This window comes from Chaetodon auriga, chromosome 3 (assembly GCF_051107435.1).
Source record: "Chaetodon auriga isolate fChaAug3 chromosome 3, fChaAug3.hap1, whole genome shotgun sequence".
NCBI classification, from domain to species: domain Eukaryota; kingdom Metazoa; phylum Chordata; class Actinopteri; order Chaetodontiformes; family Chaetodontidae; genus Chaetodon; species Chaetodon auriga.
The window spans coordinates 20,922,429-20,940,912 of NC_135076.1; the positions used below are offsets into that span (position 1 = coordinate 20,922,429).

At 41.4% G+C, this 18,484-nt stretch overlaps 1 protein-coding gene across 1 annotated transcript; it reads right to left on the reverse strand.

Moving 5' to 3' along the window:
* Nucleotides 1-426: 426 nt before the first annotated feature.
* st6galnac5b (ST6 (alpha-N-acetyl-neuraminyl-2,3-beta-galactosyl-1,3)-N-acetylgalactosaminide alpha-2,6-sialyltransferase 5b) lies at nt 427-18,484 on the reverse strand. The gene is made up of 5 exons (XM_076726070.1): nt 18,283-18,484; nt 17,526-17,738; nt 6,752-7,161; nt 5,285-5,392; nt 427-3,041 (listed from the first exon to the last, which is right to left on the reverse strand). The coding sequence occupies exons 1-5, from the start codon at nt 18,301-18,303 to the stop codon at nt 2,798-2,800; spliced, it is 996 nt and encodes a 331-aa protein (XP_076582185.1). The 5' UTR covers nt 18,304-18,484; the 3' UTR covers nt 427-2,797.

An 18,484-nucleotide genomic window follows, 5' to 3' on the forward strand; every position in this document is an offset into this window, starting at 1 on the left:
AGAGGCTGCTCAGGACACTTTGATGTAATCATTTGTATCACTATTGCAGAGGCTGACTTGCTCTGTAGTCAGGGAGAATGCCTTTGAGGGCTTGTTCTGACATTTGGCTTTAATAACAGGACAAATCATGGCCTAGAGTATCAGACACATGGGTTTTTCTGTGGGGCCATCTGCTGCAGAGCAAGACAACAAAATAATGTCTTATTAACATGCCCCTTTAATCTGGACTGAGTCTACATTTGGTTTTAGGAGGATTATATTTACACATGATTTTTACACACAAGTATGTACAATGAAATCAGATCAAGCATCTCACTTCTGTGAACAAAACTCCTAATTGTGGTTTGAAGATGATATTTTTAACACATTTTTAATTGTCAAAGTTGACAAACGTGTTTCTAACTTTTTTCTTTCTTTTTTTTTCTTGATTTGAATTGAAATGGCCATATTTTTTCCATCGTGCACATTCCTTCTGGACAGGTCTGAAGCATCTAAATGACCCAGCAACCAAAACATTGTGCAGGTGCGTGATGCTCAACTTATGGACTGTGGGCCAGATAGTTTGCCAGGCGACCCACCAAATACAAAATAAATTTTGCTGAGAACAACAATTTACACATGCTTCGTGTGAAATAGTTGCCCTTTGGTTAGGTTTAGGCAACAAAAACTATTTGGTTAGGTTTAGGAAAAGACCTTGATTTGGCTTAAAATATCTACGATGTAGACATTATTTCACTTGCAAAAGAAATCAACCCTCACTTTTGGTTGAACCCCAGTCTCCTGGGTGAAAGTGTTGCACTCGACCCATCCAGCCACCCCACCTGCCTCCAAATGTGGACTTCATCATTTGACATGTTGGGAGTAGAACAGTCTATCTACAGAGATCTTTCAGACTACCCTGCACATTAAAACATGATGCTAAAGGGGTACTCAGTGCCTTAAAAAGTGATGCCAAGGAGTCCTGACCACGCATCTGTATGCAGCGGGTTGGGAGTGAGGAGGGGCTGAAGGCTGATTTTTGTGCGATGACCTTTCAGACTGTGCAAAGTGCAATAGGATCAGATGGTGAGCTCCACAGGAGGGCAAGCTGAAGAGGAACAAAAGTTGCACAGAATTAGGATATTTCTAATCCAATAAATATGTACTTCACACTAAAAGAGGTTAAATGTGCTTTTCATTCTGTCCCTAAAAGGAGCAGTTCATGTTCATGGTTTATGAATCATTGTTACATTCGAGCGATTGTATAATAGAAGAGGTTCCAACTATGTTTAATGCTGTATAAACTCTAGCAAATGTGACCAAAGCATTTACATTACATTTACATTTTACAGTCATAAAGGCCTCTAGTGTCAACGCTTCTGCCAAGTCAATTTATGTAATAAGTTAGTAAGTCAGTTAACTTGAAAGTAAAGGATTTCAAAGAAAGATTATGTATAAGGGTTTGATGTTTATTCATTTATCTGCTAAATACTATTAATGTTTGTTTATTAACTGGCCCCCTGTCATTTCGTAAAAGTGGCACCAGGGCAAAGCGAGCTGGGTATCCCATGATGGTGATGGTCTAAATGCGCTCCTCAGCCTTCCTCTGGAATACAAATCTGCTGCACAAAGACTACATTCCAGCAGTCTTTTCTATCAGTAATTATAATTATTTTTTCTAAAAAACTGGAAGTTAGTGTCTCTATTTTACAGGAGAAAATGCGTCCATAAATTCCAGTTCTGCTATCCGCCAGCTGTCCCAGATGTCACCAGTCATCAGCACTAATGGACCATATGCTCTGGTCCTGCATCTATTTAAATCATTGCTGCGTCTTAATATTTGAAGTGTTCTCATATATTTGTAACTAGCGCTGAAACGATTAATATGATTAATTAACATTAACTGATTGGTCAAAAATGGCAAATATTCATTGCTGTCAGATTCTCCAAAGTGGCCATTTGTTAATTTGTTTATATTTGTTTCTAATTGTATAACTAGACAAAACAAGACATGTGAAGACCTTACTCTATATATAGGCTCTGATAAAAGCCTATTTCCTTCACATGAATCCTTGAATTTATTGCAGTATACTCCTTCATGTTTGTGATATATACTGCAATACGATGGGCTTGTTCTGTCATTGACATATACAGTATGAATAGGCTGTACCCTAAATATGAGGTGTCTGCAATTGTAACTGTCACACCTTTTTGCCTGTGTTGTCGTATGTATTGTGAATATAGTAGTTTTGAAACTGGATAAATGTATAGATAAAGTGTTTAAAAAATCAAAGATAGTGACTCTAAAAATGTCACTATGATTAACTTGTGTGTGAAGTATAAACTCCTCCACAGCTCAATAAAACTGTCACTGTCTCAAAAACAATGAGGACATGACCTCAGTGTCCTCAATGAATGTGTTTTCAGTTTTATGAAAATGAATCAATCATACTGCAGTTATTGCAGGGGTGTACTGACTCATTGCCTGTCTCCTCTCTGACAGCTTGAGTGTTATTAAAGCAGCTCGACACAGAGTAAAAAAAACACACTTGAGGCAAGCTCCATGGCTTTGATTCCACTATTAAATTCATCCTATTATAATTACACTTCCAAAACATTGTTGAGGCTTTGTGCTGCTTATTATGCAGTGATCCCATTGTGCCAAGCTGCTTAGGCAGTAGGCTAACAGCCACAACAGTGGTTTGCTCTGTCCTACTGCTGTCTCAAGCATTCACGTATCAACCAGAGAGGGAGGCTGCACACTGGAAGCTGTCCACACACATATTCTGCACCTCTGGGACCCTTTCTGGAGTGAATCTCAGGATCCAGCTGGAGTTGGAGTGTATGAGCTGTTCTTGTTGGCGATGACAGCAGCGGGCTTCCAGTCTGGCTGGTAAAAGTGGACGTTGAGGGTTCGAGCCCAGTTTGCAAACACCGTCTTCTCTGTGATGAAGCGGTGGTGGCTTCCTCGCCGGCTCCTCTCGTGGGAGAGATACATGGAGCATTCGTTGGGCCCAGAGGGCTCATAGTAATGATACGGCACAGAGGGATGAGAGGAGGATCTACACGGGAGCCGGGGAGGGGAGAAGAGAGAGGAGTAAAGCATGAAAAGGCATGAAAGTCAAAGTGTGAGGGAGGGATGTGGAAATAGAGTGATAATTAAGAGATGAGGGTGGGGGAGAGGAAGCGAGTCACAGCAGGGAAGAAGATGGAGACGGCAACAAAGAAAAACAGAAAGATCAGAAGAACGTGGGCTCACAGATGTGTTCATTATACACCATCTTATTTCTCTGATACTCGCGGTCACAGCGAGCTCAGTGGAAGACTCAGCCACATGAGAGTCACTTCAATCCGCACACAATTTTTCTATGAATATCCAAATGTGTCAGACTGTCCTTTGTGCCTTGTAGAGAACAATGTTAGCTAAATCATTCTTCCATTTCCAATGACCTAGAATGTTACATATTAAACCGCTGTACTTTACACCAGTTCAGTGAAATATCTTATTTTTGTTGTAAGAATGTCAAGATGAATGTTTCCACTGGCACTAGAATCACAGTCATTCACCCCTCATGGCAATAAAAGACACTTGAAGTTCTCACTGCAGGGAGGAAAATGTTATACTGTCATTACAAGTCGAAGACACCATTAAAGATGCACTAGACAAGATTTTTATGCAGAAACACACCCATGTTGTCAGCACACGGTAAATCACAGAGTGGAGCTGCAGCTCATGCACTATTTGGCCCACTTGCTCAAACAGGAAGTGACAAACTGAAAACTTAAGGCCTGAGGATAAGGGATTTCGATGGTGTCTTGGATGTATAATTCAACAGATCACGCAGGATGTTACAGAGCGACTGCTCAAAAATGTTTGCTTATAATGTTGAAGTCTTCGTGTCTTGAGTCAAAAAAATCCTCTGTAGTATTTTTTTTGTTAATTATCATTTACTGTTATTTGGTGGGATTTCCCTACCAATTTATTTCCCTGTATGAATCAGTATAATGTTTTTTTTTTAAAATAAATATGTGAATTAAAAAGTCAAAGGCTTTTTTGCCATTTGTTGAAAATTAGTACATGAAAGTTAACCTGAAGGTAGTTTATCTACAATAATAATGAACAAGCTGGGATCATCTTTTTTCATTTCATTCAAATGTACGACGCCTTCGCATGAAACTTGTGAGATAGTATCTTTGATCTCAAGGACACCATATTCTTGGCATTGAGGTATTTCAAGTCATGTGAACACTGTTGCTCGGAAACGGACAATAAAAGCAGAGATATGTGTCATTATGGTTAATGATTTTGTGTTCTCTGATTTTCAGTGTCAAAAGTAGTTGAGTTTAAGATAATGAAGATGATAAAGACAAGATTTCAGAGGCTCTGACACTTTTTAAAAGCTTTATCACAACTCATGAACTCTTTCAAGCAAAGAGTCTCATTGTGGGACTTCTTAAGAACATGTCCCCACGTGAAGGAACCAGTAAGACAACACTAAATGACTTAGTATATGTTTTACATATTTACTGTATATTATATGTGTTATTTGTATTTTAATGTTCTCTTTTTCATCAGGCTGCAAGACGAATTTCCTTAAAGCTGTCATAATAAATATGTTTCCACCACAGATTGCATAAAACATGGATGTAGTCTGACGTCACCTATAGGTTTCTGAGGAGCCATTGTGGGCAAGAGGTGGAGTGTGGGTGGAGTTGAGGGGGGCCGAATGAAGCCTGGTTGTTGAAACTAAGCAGCTAGCTGTTAATCAAAGTGGCCATGTCCAATACCTTTAAGTCTTCATATAACTCAAAAGAGTGAGTTATGTAAAAATTCACAGCCGTACAGTTGTCAAGAACAACAACAACGTTTTTTTTTTTTCTAACCAAATTGTAAAAATGTTTATTTCTGCTGTATGGTTGGGTTTTTTTAATAAAGGGGTCTATGGGGCTAACTTGCTTTTGGAGCCAGCCTCTACTGGCTATTTGAGGAACCGCATTTTTGGCATTTCCACTTTGGCTTCATTTTTCTGATCCAGAGGTTTCCACGTGGTTTCTACTGACCCCAAGTGGCCAAAAATCATGTAACGCAGGTTTAAAATATAAGTAAATGAAAGTTGTGTTAATAAACTTTAATAATTGAACAAAATGTTATTGCCTTTGGCCTGCTAAGCAAATACAAAGTCTGAGAGAGTACCAATCGCACATAATCGTGCTATTTGTTGCTTCCTCCTTGTGTGCAAAGTTGAATCAATATATCTGTGCACCTAAAGTCTTGGATTAAACAATGATCTGATTCTGACTGTACCTGCAGAAATCAGGTGGCACCATGCCAAACACGTTGGTCCTGTCACACAGCTCCAGGGCTATGGCCATGGTGAACCAGCCGGTACTCAGCCAGGAGTTGGAACTCTTCCTGAAAGGCAAGGCAAGGTCATAATTTTTAGTGACTCCACAATCATGTAATGTATATATACCGGGAGTACTGGCTCCTTCAAACTGAGACGAGATTAAAGCTATAAAGCCATAATTCTGTTTCATCGGATCAATCATCTCTTCAGAGATAAATACACTTAAAGGCGAAATGACAGATTGAAGAAGGACTGTCTTTGTTTCTATGCCTTGTACACAACAATATAGGAAATATCCATGAGTATGACATTTATTCTGACATGAATATGCTTACATGAAGGCTGATGTGATTGGATTCTCCATTCAAAGGCAACATCCTCTTATCTTCCCGGAGGTTTACGGTTCACATGCAAATCAGTATATGAAAGGATGGATTGTCGGGAGGCCTTTAGATGTTTGGTTCTTATTTTGTAAGCTCATATTCAGTCAGCCATTTTTCTGTAGCACAGGAACTTGTACCTCAACAGAACAGCTTCTGCAGGGACTTACTATACAATATATATACATATATATATGACATTTATTACATACTATTGATGTATGGGATGTCCTGTTATCTTTATGTAAGTTGTGTCTCTGCATCAAGACCACAACAATCTGAATACATTTATTATATCCTCCTCTCATAAAAAAGCATATGCGTGTGAGGCTGTGCACTAAGGCTAATGTCCTACTAAAGCGAGAATAGCTTGGCAGCTGTGGCACTTCCTTGCATAAAGATACTAATGCTGCCAAGCAGAGCGGCAGCGTGAGGGCAGGCTGAGTCTGTTAGGACCCAGCATCCAGCCACTCTCCATCATCACTTCTTCCTGAAAGCCGTTCCGATACTACACAGCATTTGGATCTGTTGTGCAAGCGTTGTTTATCAGTGTTCTGTCTGTTGCATTTGAAGCCCTAGTTTTTAATTTGTCCCTTTCAGTAAATAATTTGTGCTCCCGCTGCAAGATACTGAGTTGTGCTTACTCACCATATTGTTTTCTGACCGGGGGAGCACAATGCTTCTGGAAGAGTTCAAATGGCATTGAAGTGTTTCTTTCTGATGTTGAGCCACTTCTGTAGATGTCTTACTACATGCTATATAAGAAAATACTACGCAATACTCTCCCTAAGCCTGGCATTAGTGGGACAACTGTGAATTTGGTATGAATCAAATCCCTTAAAATCCTTCCAGACATAACAGGCAAGTTTTAATCTAAATCCTGTTAATAACACACCGTGTTTGGAGCTCTCAGAAATTATTCTTCAGTGCAAGTCTTAAGCTAAAAGAGTTGTGTTTGTTTGCCCATCTTTTGATTTTTATATTACATTTAGGTCACATCAAAATAAACCTCACAAAGACAGGACTGATTCTTTGAACATTTACCTATCGATCCCTGTTTCCTTTTGAAATAGTTCATCAAACTTCAGCATTTTGATCCGGGAAATGACGTAGACTTTCAGTTTGGGCAGTAGCTGGTTTAGCAGCTTGAGGCTGTTGTAAACTTGGCCTTTTCCATCCCGTCTCATGCAGCTGCTCGGTCCCCAGAAGATGAACACCGTGTCTTGGCTCGCATTGAGCAGCTCCTGTCGGCTCCGCAGCACCCTCTGCAGGCTGGAGTGAGCTATGACACGCAGGCTTGTGCGATGGCCAACATCCTGCTGGTAGCCTATGCTGGGAGCGTCGTTCATGCGGATTACACACTCAGAGCGGTCGATTTCTTCACCTCTCTTGCTCCCAGTTAGCTGGCCAGAGCTGGTCACCAGGGCACAGGTCCTGCAGTGCATCTTCAGAGGCTGTAGAGGTGAAAGGCTAAATGTCAGAAATATTTGCAGTTGCCTTCAGAGAAGACTGAAGACAGGCTGTAAAAGGTCATTTTAATCAAGAGTGTAGTCTTATTAAGCCACTACATTTTCTCTAGAGACTCAGTTTTGTGTGTCAGCCACTAAAAACCTCTAAAAGATTACTGTATATAACACAGTCTGAGAGGCAGCATAAAAGGTGCATGCTCCATGCTAACACGCTTACAATGAAAATGCTAATAGAATGATGTTTAGAAGGCATGCTCACCAACTTAGTTAAGCGTGTTGAATTTACCTGTGAACTGCACTCAAGGAAAAGATAAGGGATCACTAAGGGGAACGTGAAGGTCTGCTCAACACTTCATGGAAGTTCAGTGAATAGTTGTTAAGATATTTCACTCAAAACCACAAATCAGCCTCATGGAGGTGTCAGAGGAAATGTCAGAAAGACTGACATCGCTATCCATAGGTCCACACCACTATAAGTAGCTAAAAGGTAAAGTAGCAACAGCCAAAGTAGCCAAAGGCAAAAGGGATGAATCTGTAACCTGCAGCTATCAAGGTCAAGTCTTACTTGCAGAGATCCTTGGTTTGATGTTAAAATCTGGCTGCCAAGAGGAAAAAAAACCATGACCCTGAAAGAGCTCAGCACAGTCTGTACAACTGCACACTTTCCTCAGGCTCGATATAAAGCATCTCCAGTAAAGAAGCCAAAACTTTGGGATTTAATTCCAGGCTTTCTTCTATTTATATTCACAGGTTAATGTAGTTTCTCATCGAGCACGCACACATTGATAACCGAGTAGGACCAGAATAAAGTGTAACTGGCACAGAGTCGAGCAGCTAGACTGGTAATGGGCTGCACTGTCAGGTATCCTATTATTCAAATGCACTGCAGATTATCATGGTTGACAGTCGAGCACGGGCTATTCTGTGCAGTACTTTGATTTTGTAGGGAAATCATGAATACACATAAGCCTGTACATTTATTCAGTCAAAAACAGCCTCAGAGCAATGCTGCCTTCCATGTAACATGAGATGCATGTACAGTAGAAGAAGAACATCCTCCGTTACACAAAATCCAATTCCATCACCAGATCATTCGCGTACATCAGCTTTGTAAAGGTACGCTGTATTGCCGGGCTGTTGTACTGGTTTGAATCATATTGACCAGGTATTCATGTTGTTGTGTCCAGCCAGGTTTTCAACGCTGAAAAAGGGAAGCTCGGATTGAATGGTCCGACAGCAAAAACCCAGACGCTCTTCACATGAATTATTCCCAACCTTAATAGGGAGCTACATTGGCATTCTGAACTGTGCTCTGAGCTTCACACTCCATCAGGTTCTGAGGTGGGAAAGTATGTGTTAGTCCACGCGCGTGTGTGTGTGTGTGCGCATACAGGTGATATTACCAGCGCCGAAGGCTGTGCTGCTCCCACTGCTATATTTATAATACTCTTCCACTATCTCTGTGACCCCACACTGAATGATTGCCTCATGTGTATGTGTGGTTCTGCATCTGTACAGCATGTGTGTAGGTGGAGGTGTGTGGGTGGTGTCTGTGGATGCACTTAAATCTTTGTGCAGAGCTCGATATGACCACAGACATCTAATACGCACGTTTGTCTGGCAAGCGTCTGCAGCTGTCTGAAAAGTGTCGAGAAACAAACCCAGTTGTCATCCCCTCGACACACACAAACACACACAATCACAGTCTCTATGCAGGAACAGGTATTTCTGTTCCCCGGTGCATTGCCCAAAACAAACCATTTCCTGTTGGAGTGTGTTTGCACTCTCTGTACGCAGACCCCCTCCCTCAGTAACAGGTAAGCTGGAGCGAATAACGCGCTTCACTGCACAAACACACCCACCCTGACTTGGCTGGGAAAAATCACAGAGCTCTTAGCTGTTTTTTCTTCTACGTACAACAGAATGCATTTTCCCCTCAGCACTGTCCAAACAATTACTCCTGAGCAACTTTTAATCATTTAGAAAGTTAGAAAATGAGTTAAACGAGTAAAAGGCAATTGAAGGTTGCAGGGCCAGTGTAGTTTAAAGTGCCTGTGAAATAATAAAAGTGTCCTTGACAGTGATGTTGAAGCTCCAGTGCCTGTTCCCAGAGCTTCTGACAGCTTGACGACGCTGGGAAATAGCCACTTTCAGACCGTGTATCACACTGAGAGGGGCTTTTAGAATCAGATCGAGGCTATTTCAAATGGAGACAGCTGAAGATGCACCCCACGGACTGTTGAATGCATGAATAAATGAAAGAGTGTGATGTCTTGCACATTACAGGTAGATTTTTAGTTATTCAACCTTGAATTAACACAATGGTCCTTTAATTTGTGAGCCAACTAGCATTTGTGCACTTGATGACTCCTGCACTCGCATTCAATCTGCAGTTTATCATGAGGATAGAGGGCTGTCTACCTTGATCAATAATGCATAACCTCAACAGCAGTCCATTTTTTCCGGATAAACATAATACAAAAAGGCATTATGAGAGTGAACCCTGATGCAATGCCGGCTGGATTAAAGAGCGCCGTGGCGGGACTCATGCTGACATGAAGACGTCTCCACATGCACTTATCACGTGTGTTTGTGCAGCCCCACGAACCGACCGGCACGCTGCTGAATGATGTTTTCCTTTATGTCTTTTTAATGGTTTATGTGTTAACACATTCAGAGGGTTCAAATTCGGCTCTGATCATGCTTAAATACACAGCCTTCGCATACCACAAACAAAATGAACAGTTTATTTGATGTGTTTTAAAATGCCATTAAATGTGCCTGGACTTCGGTTGGGCTGTGAGTAGCTACGTTACACTCTGTCGCATTGTACATTGCAGCTTTATCTGTTCTTCTGTAGTTGGTCTTAATTTGGTGTCATTGGTGATAATGAAAGTTTGTTCTCTTTTTCTGATTAATACATGGGTGCAATTTATGTCTGTCACATACAGAAGCTGTTTAATGTAACATCATTTTAATGCTGCCGCTTTCTTTCTGCTTAAGGCTTTTTTATATATACTGACTTGTTCTATTTCACTTTAATTTAAAGTTACCACTGAGTGTATTGCCTCGAGCAAAATTATAGGTTCTGCTGCACCTTGCTGGGTAAGTCTGGGAGATTGGGAAGAGGGAGGGCTACAACATTTTATTATGCAATCATTATTTTTGTAATCTGTGTTTAATGAAGGTTTTGGCAACTGCAAGTACAGATCCTATAATTACTTTGCACTTTAAGCACCCACTACTGACTGTTCTGGGTCTGGTGCCATATACTGTATGTTTTCTATTAATGAATAGAATAAGTAATGGGAAAGCTATCTCGACATCATAGAATAGTAAAGGGGAGAGTGATATTTGGAAATGGAACCAAATTTCAACCCACCTTCTGCAACTTAATGTAGGTATAGCATTTCTGCAGGAAACACATCATTTTAACGGAGATATTGGAAGGATACATAAAAATTGGATAATTTATCGTTCTAGATTTGATTCTAAGACCAGAGGCGCAGCCATAGTTATTCATGAAGACATCCTCTTTGAAGCAGGCAAAAATGTGTCGAACGGCAGATATATCTTTGCCTCTGGAAAACTCCTCAACAAACCTGAAACTGGCAAGTATTTATGCTGCCAACTGGGATGATGAAGATATTATTTATGGCTTTTCCTCGTGCCAAATACAGATAATAACTCTCTTGTAATAGGGGGGGATTTCAATTGTACTTCACGTCCTGAACTAGATCGCTCATCAACCAGATCTGCTTATATATCATAAAATGTCCTCTGCTGTAAAGAGTTTTACTGCACAGTTATGTTTGTGTGACCCCTGAGATTTAAATATCCTTCTTCCACCTCTGTACATACATTTCAGAGAATTTACACCTGCTTGTAGGACATGACATCTACGCTGACCTTTTCAGAAGTGTGACCAAATTTTAAATAATGAAGCTTTAATGTTGACTAATGTCTTTCCAGATACAAATCAGGGGCTCCTATGGGGAACATTAAAAGTATACGTACGCTGGCAAAATATCAGCTATTTGACTGATAGAACAAAATAAAACATTGTTAAACTGAAGGAGCTTTCTGAAGCCATATAGGAGAGGTAGACCAGTGATGAAACATCATTGGACTCTAAATGAATCTGATAATACTGACCTTTCCTTCAAAATGCTCGTCAGAGAGGGACAAGACATTGTTGTACCCTTTCCCATTACTTTTGGATCTGGTAATGAGATAAGATAAGACTTTATTGATCCCACACCGGGGAAATTTAGTAATTGACCGGCTTGGTGTTTCATTGCGACAGAGCTATGCATTTGAAGGGATAACTCAAGAAAGTGAATTGTGTGAGGCAGCATTTTACGTCTCATGCTTGTCAGTCACCCTGTATCATCAATTCCCTCCATTCTAGCTAAACTCAGTCAGTTTGGGAATTGTCTGGTTATAAACTAAATCTGAGCAAAAGTGAATCATATCCTGTATAACCAGCCGGCAAAAAGATTCCATCTGTAGATTTTCCTTTGAGGGGATTTATTTTCCACTGGAGAGACATGAGAATGAAGAACATACAGCCATACAGTCTCTTTCATTATTTCTGGGCATGTAACATCCAAAAGGTCATCTTCTGGGTCAGGGATGATTCAGATGAAAACATCCCAAGCTTGGTTATGGCAGAGCCCTACAAATGTCTCCTTCTCTCTTTAGTATCTTGCACATTTAAGCATTTAACAAAAGCCAAAATATATCCAAATTTAGATCCCACATGTGACAGATGTAAATCGGCCCCTTCTACTGTGATTCACAAGCTCAGGTCTTGTCCTGATCGGGAGAATTTATGAGGCTCAATTTTTAATTTTTTCAGCGATGCCCATAACAGACAGATTGAACCAAATCGTTTAAAATGCATTTTTAGTGTAAAACCAGAAAATGCTGCCTGCTCTATGAATATTTAAAAAGCTGTTGCATTTACGTGCCTGTGCCATTAATTTAATTTGAAAAAGCAAATCCCCCTTCTCAGGCCAAGTGACTGAAAGATGTCACGCTTGAGAAAATCTAATTTATATCTGATGGAATCTGGTTTGAGGAAAGTTGGATCATTTCAGGAAAATATGGGCACTTTTCACCTCCTGCTTTTTCATTATTAGTTTATTATTTTACATTTTGCATGTATTGTTGTAGCCAGCTGGAGAGGGAGGGATTTGCTGGGTGGGGGGGGGGGGGGGGGGGGGTTTCAGAAAGCAGGCATATTGTGTGTGACATTGAGGGTTTTTTCCATGGATGTTTGTGTATGTTGAGGTTCTTCTTTTGTATAGCGTTAAAAATAAAGTCATGGTGTTCAGCACAGCAGAAGAAGAAGATGGAGCAGTCAATTACCGCAAACACGCTGACTCCAGACTCATCAGTATGATCCTGTTTATATGCTTCCCAGGGGGACCCAGGATCATAATTGCTTTCAGAGAAAACCCCATCAGTCAGCCTCTAATATTGCACCAAAGCCTCCAATATGCCTCCAATCCACCAACCTCTGCCTGCACCCCTGTCAGTTTAAGAAGGAGAGAGTACAAACCTACAGGGGGAAAGACTTCAGAGGCTTTAGAGGTCACAGAGGAGTCATTAGCACAGAACAAAAAAGGCTATATTGTCATTATTAACCATGATTTCAAAGGAAAAGGCTGATGTTATTCTATGTGCATTTTATTGTGAACAAATCCAATGAAAAGAGCGTGGCTTTGTCCGAAATCACCCCCTATTTACCCTGCAGTGCACTATATTTACTGAGCGTCAGACTTCTGAGAGTGACTTTTCTGTACAAAATGATGCCCTCAAAAAATAGCCAGAGTGGAGCAGGAAAAAGTAGCATCCATGGCATGTTCAATATATTCTGCTAACAATCCCAGAATGCATTGATACAGATCTTATTGATGCACAAATCACCACTGTGGGACACTACACCTGCAGTGATGAGATTTGCTGTGTTAGTGAGTATTTATCTCTGAAAGGTTGACGTATGAGGGACTGACTCCAAACAAACTACAGGGCTCATGTTCGTCACATGTGACCAGTGCAGCAGTGAGGCTCATTCATGTTTTTACTTGCTTTTTGGACATCAGTGGAAATCTATGGCACAGAGGAATTAGCTATTTTAGGCTTTAGCTATATAGACAATATTTAAAAAAGATAAAATATCTCCAACTTTACTCATTAAATGCACAGTTAAAGGAGTTTGATGACATTGTGAAGTAGCATGGGATCACGTGTCTTCATTGTTAAACAACCACCGTTGCCAAAAATCTGTCTGATGTGACTCAGGAAGAACTGATGTTCACAGACGAGGTTACGTATTTATTCTTGCTATGTTTAGTCATATTCATCGACCGACCTCCTTCCCCACTCTCTGGTGTTTTCAGAGTTTCCCCAGATGTTATAGCAGCTAGAGGGGGTAAAGGGGTTACGGCACTATTGACAGGCAACCAAACATTCTGTGTTTCTCTGGGTTTGAACATTGTTGGAAACATTGGGGATAGTTTAAGCTCGACAAAATATATTGCATATATCTAGTTGTTTTAAGACATTTTGATGTGGGAATGTTACATATTAAACTTCTGATATGAACAGTTGTGGGAGGAAACATCAAGACTGTATTGGCTGGCAGAGCCACAAATTACTTAGATGCTGATCATTATCAGAGCAGTAACTGTACACTTTCTGAAATGTGCAGAATTAGGCTCAACTGAGAGCAGAGGTGCAATGAGTGGCACCTGTTGTGTGGCATGAGGGTTTAATGATCAGCGCTGCTTTCAGCCGAGGCCAATTAATTACACCGAAATCCTCCTGACAGTTGACGTCTCGTTAAGCTCCTCCTGGTGGCACACATTCAAGTCACAAAAACTTGCCCTGTTCTCAATTTGAGGGAATGAAGGCGAGTTAATCAAGGCGCTTGTTTTCTTCTTTATCCAGTCAACCTCAGACAGAGACGGGGGGATGTCTGTATCTCAGAAGACGAAGCCTCGTTAGCAGCACATGGAATCTGATCATGCTGCGGACCAGATCACGTTTTATACCAGGTGTCAATGCAAAGACCCATGCGTTGGATTTCATGATCCAGACACTGTTTCTTGATCACATGCTAATACCATGTATAAATGGTACCTTAAGGTATGTGAGCATGACTAGCAATCTGGGTTATGTGAGGGTGATACTGGATAATATAATCTGTTTTGCCAGGGGTGCTCCCTTACTTTGAGTGGAATTAAAATTTGCATATCCGGGGAATTCATCCATTAAGTAGGCTGTATGTTAACATACATACTTTATAAGACAGCTTAAATTGTACTTTAGAAAGGAGTCAGCGTAGATAGGATGCATAGCTGACTTTCTAATGGCACCCATTTCTCCATGGCTGGCTGCATTAAAGGCTGTCAGAGCACAGAAAGGTATTGCCCATAATAAGTAGGTACATCATAAACTGGCACAGGCACACAATCCACATTCATGCTCTCACACAGACTTTGTGATTAGAGCACATAAAGGCCATTGTAGATTGATTCTGCTGACAGTTCTTCAAAGGTCAACATCTCTTTAACTGCAAACATCAGAGGGAGAGAAGACGAGGGGTGAAGCAGAAGAAGGGAGCGGCTGTCTGTTTAGGTGTTCAAACTCGAATGCGTATGCGGATGCGTGTGTTTGAAAGGGTCTATTCAACTCTGCAGCTCTAATTGCTGTAACTCGTCAAAGAACAGAAATGCACACGAGAGGAGCAGACTTTGCAGAAGACAGACAGAGAGAAACATAATGAATACTGAAACTCTTACCCAGTCGCTCCACATAAATGCAGTGCACTGTATCTCTGAAGTCTGATCTCACAGTATATAGATTTGTGGCTTTCAACTCTGTTTCTTGCTGTGTTCATATCACTATTAAGCACTGAAAACACTGAAGGAACAGCCAAATGTCTAGCCTTTAACCCTCAGCCACATGAAGCAGCACGGTCTTAGTGATTAATGCGTGCTGGGTTTTTTTTGTTTTTTTTTTGCATCCTCTTAAGTGAGACATAAATGAGCGAAGCAGCGACAGCCCACCACCCACCTTAGTGAAATCACAGCCCATGCAAACGAGATATGCACAGAAGTTAATAAGAGCCATAAAAAAGCACATTAGACAGAGCTCTCCTCACATTTTCAAGCATCCCTGGCTCTGATGAGGGCATAAAATTTTAACAACCAGTCTGGGCATTTGCATGGGGTTTTCTGCATGCATGCTCTATGAATATGTGCTACCCCCGTGTGTGTGTGTGTGTGTGTGTCAAAGCCAAGATTCCCTCCAGCAGCAGACCTCAGATGACCCTGAAGTGAGCAGTACGGACTGATCCACCCACGCCACAGATCCTACAGCAGGTCTGCTCTGGCTCTGTCTGAGGGTGCAGCAGCAGCAGAGCTGGAAGCCCCCATGGGAGAGGGGGGCAGAGTGACACTAAGCAGTACGAAAACGTCGCAGTGTGGACCCATCATGAATCAGCCGTCAAGCAGGAAGAGGTTGACGGCCAGGAAAGACTGCATTATAAAGTGCCTGCACCGCAAAAAAAACTCCAGCTGCCTCTCATCTCTCTTAAGAGTATGTAGATGAATGTTTCCTTTTCATTGCCTTTAAAGGGTTCTGATGAGGGTTACAATATCTCAGAGGAGCCCTGAACCTATGGCTAAGTCAAGAAACAGAGTTCAAGGAAGCCTCAGCTGGATGAAATCTCTGTCCAAGCCAGCATCGCTCTCAAACTCTCATGTCACTGATCATTAATCACAGAAAGGTGAACTGTAGCCATCACTTTCTTCCCTCCAAATCCTCTCCTGGCTAGTGCTGCCTGAACAACATAATGTCTTTTCCACTCTGCTGTGCATCACTGCGCATCTTTCTCACTGAGGGGAGACAAGACGCTGTCTGAATCATCTATCTATCTGAATGAACCGTCTGTAACACTGTCCTCGGACTGACTGATAGGCCTCTGCATTACAATAACACTGACTGTGGCGTTTATATGACCAAAAGATTACAGCGCTGATGTCTAGGGTAGCTGTTCGAGAAGAAATCCATCCTCTTTTAAGTGCTTTTGTCGCTAAATATTTCATGGTGGACCCATTAATTATGAATCAAGAAACGGAGTAAACTACAGAGAGAATTTAGAGATGGTACTGCCACAGTAAATTTGCCTTTTGAGTTCAGTGTTTAACAGATTAATTGATATTATTATAGCCTTACAGGGGGCAATAAAGCTGCAATAAACTCCTGTTTATTGTGAAGCTTTTCCTCATTAACAGAAATTGCTACACGATTTCAATTAACAGAGAACTTAAGTACCTTACAGACATAAAAATGAAATGCAAAAAATATACCAATAATTAATGCATTACCCAAACTGAACATCAGATTCAGCTGTGAGGCCATAATGTAGTACACAAGTCACAAACACCTCCCTGAAACCAGGCCAGGGCCCAAAGCTTCAAAAAAAACATTTTCAGTGCATACCTGAACTCTACATTGCCAGTCTCTCTGCTTTACCTCGATGACAGGAGCATACAGATTAGGTGCAGTGTGTATTACATATGCACCCAAATGTCACGGCAATCAACGTTATTTTCCAGGGCTAGGTGCTCGATATATATGTCATAAACATGTTACTCACAAATGTGTCCCAATGCAATGAGTGAATTAAGATTCCTTGCTGCAGAATTGCAGGAGAGTAAGGTTACTGTCATGTTAAGTTATAGCCACTGTGTGTCATGCAGTGACTGAAAAAAAGCACATCCCAGACAATATCAAGATATTTGAAGTGTCTTTACTGCTCCTTTTTCTGCAGTTTTTCTCCTCAGTTTGGTACGACAAAGTCCGCATATGCTACTGTCAGTCACATCTCCACTGCTGGCGTCCGTGTGCTTCTTCCAATACAAGCCAATAATGCTGCTCCCTCAGTCCCACTCACCCTTCCACACAGACACATAATGCACTGAGAAGAACCTGATCCCTCACCCCAAACGCCACCATCGTTTCTGCTGGAACAAACAACCAAGCTGAGGTTCGACCTTTCCTGCATGATTCAGTTATTTGGAAGTTGGGAAGATTTTGGTTTTGCTATTCAGAAAAGACATCCAAAATATGATGGCACATGCCATGTTTCATAAAATAAATTATCATACAGGTGTTCGTCTTCCTTCTGGTTTCTTTAGTAGCTTTTATGAAAATCAGACAACAGTCTGGGCATGAAATAAGAGAAAAACTTTCATGTTTTAAAGGAAGAACCAGTTGCAACCTCGTCATTGTCTACGAAATCGTCTCCCAGGGCACAGATGGTGCAAATTTACCTTCTGATCCATGACACCTGTGTACCCCTCAAGCGTTGATGTTGGGACTGCCTGTGTGCTCGCTGGCTTTCTTGTGGGGGGAACACGGCCTAAACGGTGGGACGATAACGATGAAGCCGACGAGGAAGATGATCTGCCACCAGAGCTGCTGTTATACACCAACATAAAACTGGTAACCATGGTGACGATGATGATGCCACTCACCCCTTGGCACTGGTGAGACATGTGAAAGACAAAACTTCAAAAAGACCTTAAAGCAACATGAAGCCAGAGCTCTCGATTTAGAAAATAAGCTTCAGAGCTCCAGTTTTGGTCAAGAATTCACAGCTAATTAAATGTCAGCGTTCAAAGCTTAAGCAACTCAGTAACAGCAGCTGCTCTTTCCCAGTGTAAGGCTGCAAATGAAATGTCAGCTGTGCCACTCTAACACTCTCTGTCTCTCTCTGTCAACATGTTTTAGAGAGCGGTGCAAAAAACAGCATTAGGCTGCTGAATTCAACATGTTTCACAATTACTCCCCCCTTGCCAAAACAGCAAGAATCTTTAAACAGGTCGCTCCTAAAGGATTATTTTTATAATTAAAGGAATGAGAAACAGACAGCAGGAGATGGAAATAAAATACCACAAAGTGCAATTAGGTCACAGTAGACTAATGGCACAGCTCAGCCTGTTACTCACTTCTGAGCAGCAAAAACAGCAATCCCCCCAACAAAGGGACATCACAGTGATGTTCCCTCCAGCTCTCATTCATAATTACCACTCTTATCTTCATCTTCATTGCCCCTCGTTTCCCAGCACAGACCGAGCCTTCATCCTATCGGGGCCAAAGCTCTCTCACAGAGCGTCGGCACTCTTCAGCATGCAACACTTGAGCGGCAGCATCACTGGGATCAGCGCGCAGCGAAAGAAAACGACGCTCCACTACTCCTTTCCCATGCTCTCCTCCACAGGGGCGCCCC

Bases quoted from the DNA above. Each gene is read 5' to 3' on its own strand.
- st6galnac5b (XM_076726070.1), bottom strand. From the start codon at position 18,303: ATGAAGATGAAGATAAGAGTG. The intron at 17,739-18,282 runs GTAATTATGAAT...ATGTCTCACCAG, and splicing joins TGAAGATGAAGATAAGAGTG to TGCCAAGGGGTGAGTGGCAT. The intron at 3,042-5,284 runs GTACAGTCAGAA...GCTCCCGTGTAG, and splicing joins GTGCCACCTGATTTCTGCAG to ATCCTCCTCTCATCCCTCTG.